Source organism: Psammomys obesus, unplaced genomic scaffold (genome assembly GCF_907164565.1).
Source record: "Psammomys obesus unplaced genomic scaffold, mPsaObe1.curated_primary_1811, whole genome shotgun sequence".
In the NCBI taxonomy this organism is placed as follows: domain Eukaryota; kingdom Metazoa; phylum Chordata; class Mammalia; order Rodentia; family Muridae; genus Psammomys; species Psammomys obesus.
The window spans coordinates 1598516-1599924 of record NW_026593982.1 but is presented as its reverse complement, the minus strand read 5'-3'; the positions used below and the strand labels follow the sequence as shown (position 1 = coordinate 1599924).

General features: G+C 46.4%; 1 protein-coding gene across 1 annotated transcript in view; it reads left to right on the top strand.

Annotated features, from left to right (window-relative positions):
* Noto (notochord homeobox) overlaps positions 1-1201 on the top strand; it is a 4617-nt gene extending 3416 nt beyond the window's left edge. Inside the window, exon 3 of the mRNA XM_055617636.1 lies at positions 1034-1201. Coding sequence (XP_055473611.1) covers positions 1034-1201 — 168 coding nt within the window. The remainder of the gene's footprint in view (positions 1-1033) is intronic.
* Positions 1202-1409: the final 208 nt, after the last annotated feature.

The window sequence follows — 1409 nt, the reverse complement described above, 5'->3', positions numbered from 1 at the left end:
TGACTGATTCAAACTGGCTTCTCTCTTGGCCTCTGATGTATTGCTCTGCCTGGCCTCATACTAACTTTGGTAATATGTTCTAATCTTCTGGATCCTTCTCATTCTCTGGCTCATTCTGTCTTTCTGTGTCTGTGTCTAGCTTGTTCTCACTTCAAAAACAGTCTCTCTACAACTTTCCTAGTAAAACTGACTCCTCTCTTTCTCTGTGCTGCTCTCTTTTAAGTCCCCCCTCTTTCCTCTCTGTTCCTGTGAGAATTAGGCTTATCCTATCCTGTCAGATCTTTATCTGATTCATCACTTTGTCTGCTTCTCAAAGACTTTTAAGCATGGCTGCTTCTTCTACCAACTAGCTTTACTTTCACTGTGTGTATGCGTGCTAAGGGCGTATCTAGAGTAGCTAGAGTAGCCACGGTTGCTGAATTAAAATCCCTCTACACTTATCCAACCCAAGGCTCTGTTTGTGCCCCCACTTATATCTATCTGTTTCTCACTTATTTATGTTGGGTCTTCTTTCACTAGATGGTGAGCTCCAGGGACAGGGGCCATGCCTCTGTTACTCACCACTGCCACTGTCAACTAGTACAGCACTAGCATGCTGTAGTCCTAAGCACTCAGGGGGGCTGGAGACATAGCTCATCTGCTTGAGGGCTTGCCTCAAATGCACAAAGTCCTGGATTCAGTTTCCAGTACCACATAAAATGGTCATGGGGGCACACACCTGTAATCCCAGCACTTGGGAGGTGGAGGCAGGGCTACCCGGAGTTCAAGATCATTTTGAACTACATAGTGAGTGTGAGACTAGCCTGGGTCCTGTGAGACTCCATCTCAAGACAACAACCAAGGTATACACTGGGATGGATATGTGCTGACTGAGAATGCAGGAATGGCATTGGGAAGGAGATGCTTAGCTTTTCAGGAAGAACAAATTTTGTCCAGACAGCAAGAGGTAGGCACCTCTGGAAGTGAGTGACAATGACAGGTAAAGGGACCGGCTGGCCAAATTCTAATGCCTGTTCACTGACTCCAAATACAGGTGAGGATCTGGTTCCAGAATCGTAGGGTGAAGTACCAGAAGCAGCAAAAACTGAATTTACCTTCCTCCTCTGCCACGGAAGAGCCTTCTAGCAGCTCAGATGGCAGCATACAGAATGAAGATGCTAAGTCAGGAACTGGCAGTTACGGACCAAGGAAGAGGCTCTAGTCATGCTGTATGGGATAGTTCTTCATGTGGCACCTGCTGGCCCTCCCTGTTCCACATCTCAAGGAAGAGCTTCCTTAAGGTCAAAGGACAGCAAATGTGCTTGAACAATCAAGCAAGGGATCCCTGGGAGCAGAATAATGGACCAATCTATGTCCCTAGCCAGATTTTTCTTCTTGTAGATAGCAGGTACAATGACAACATACACATC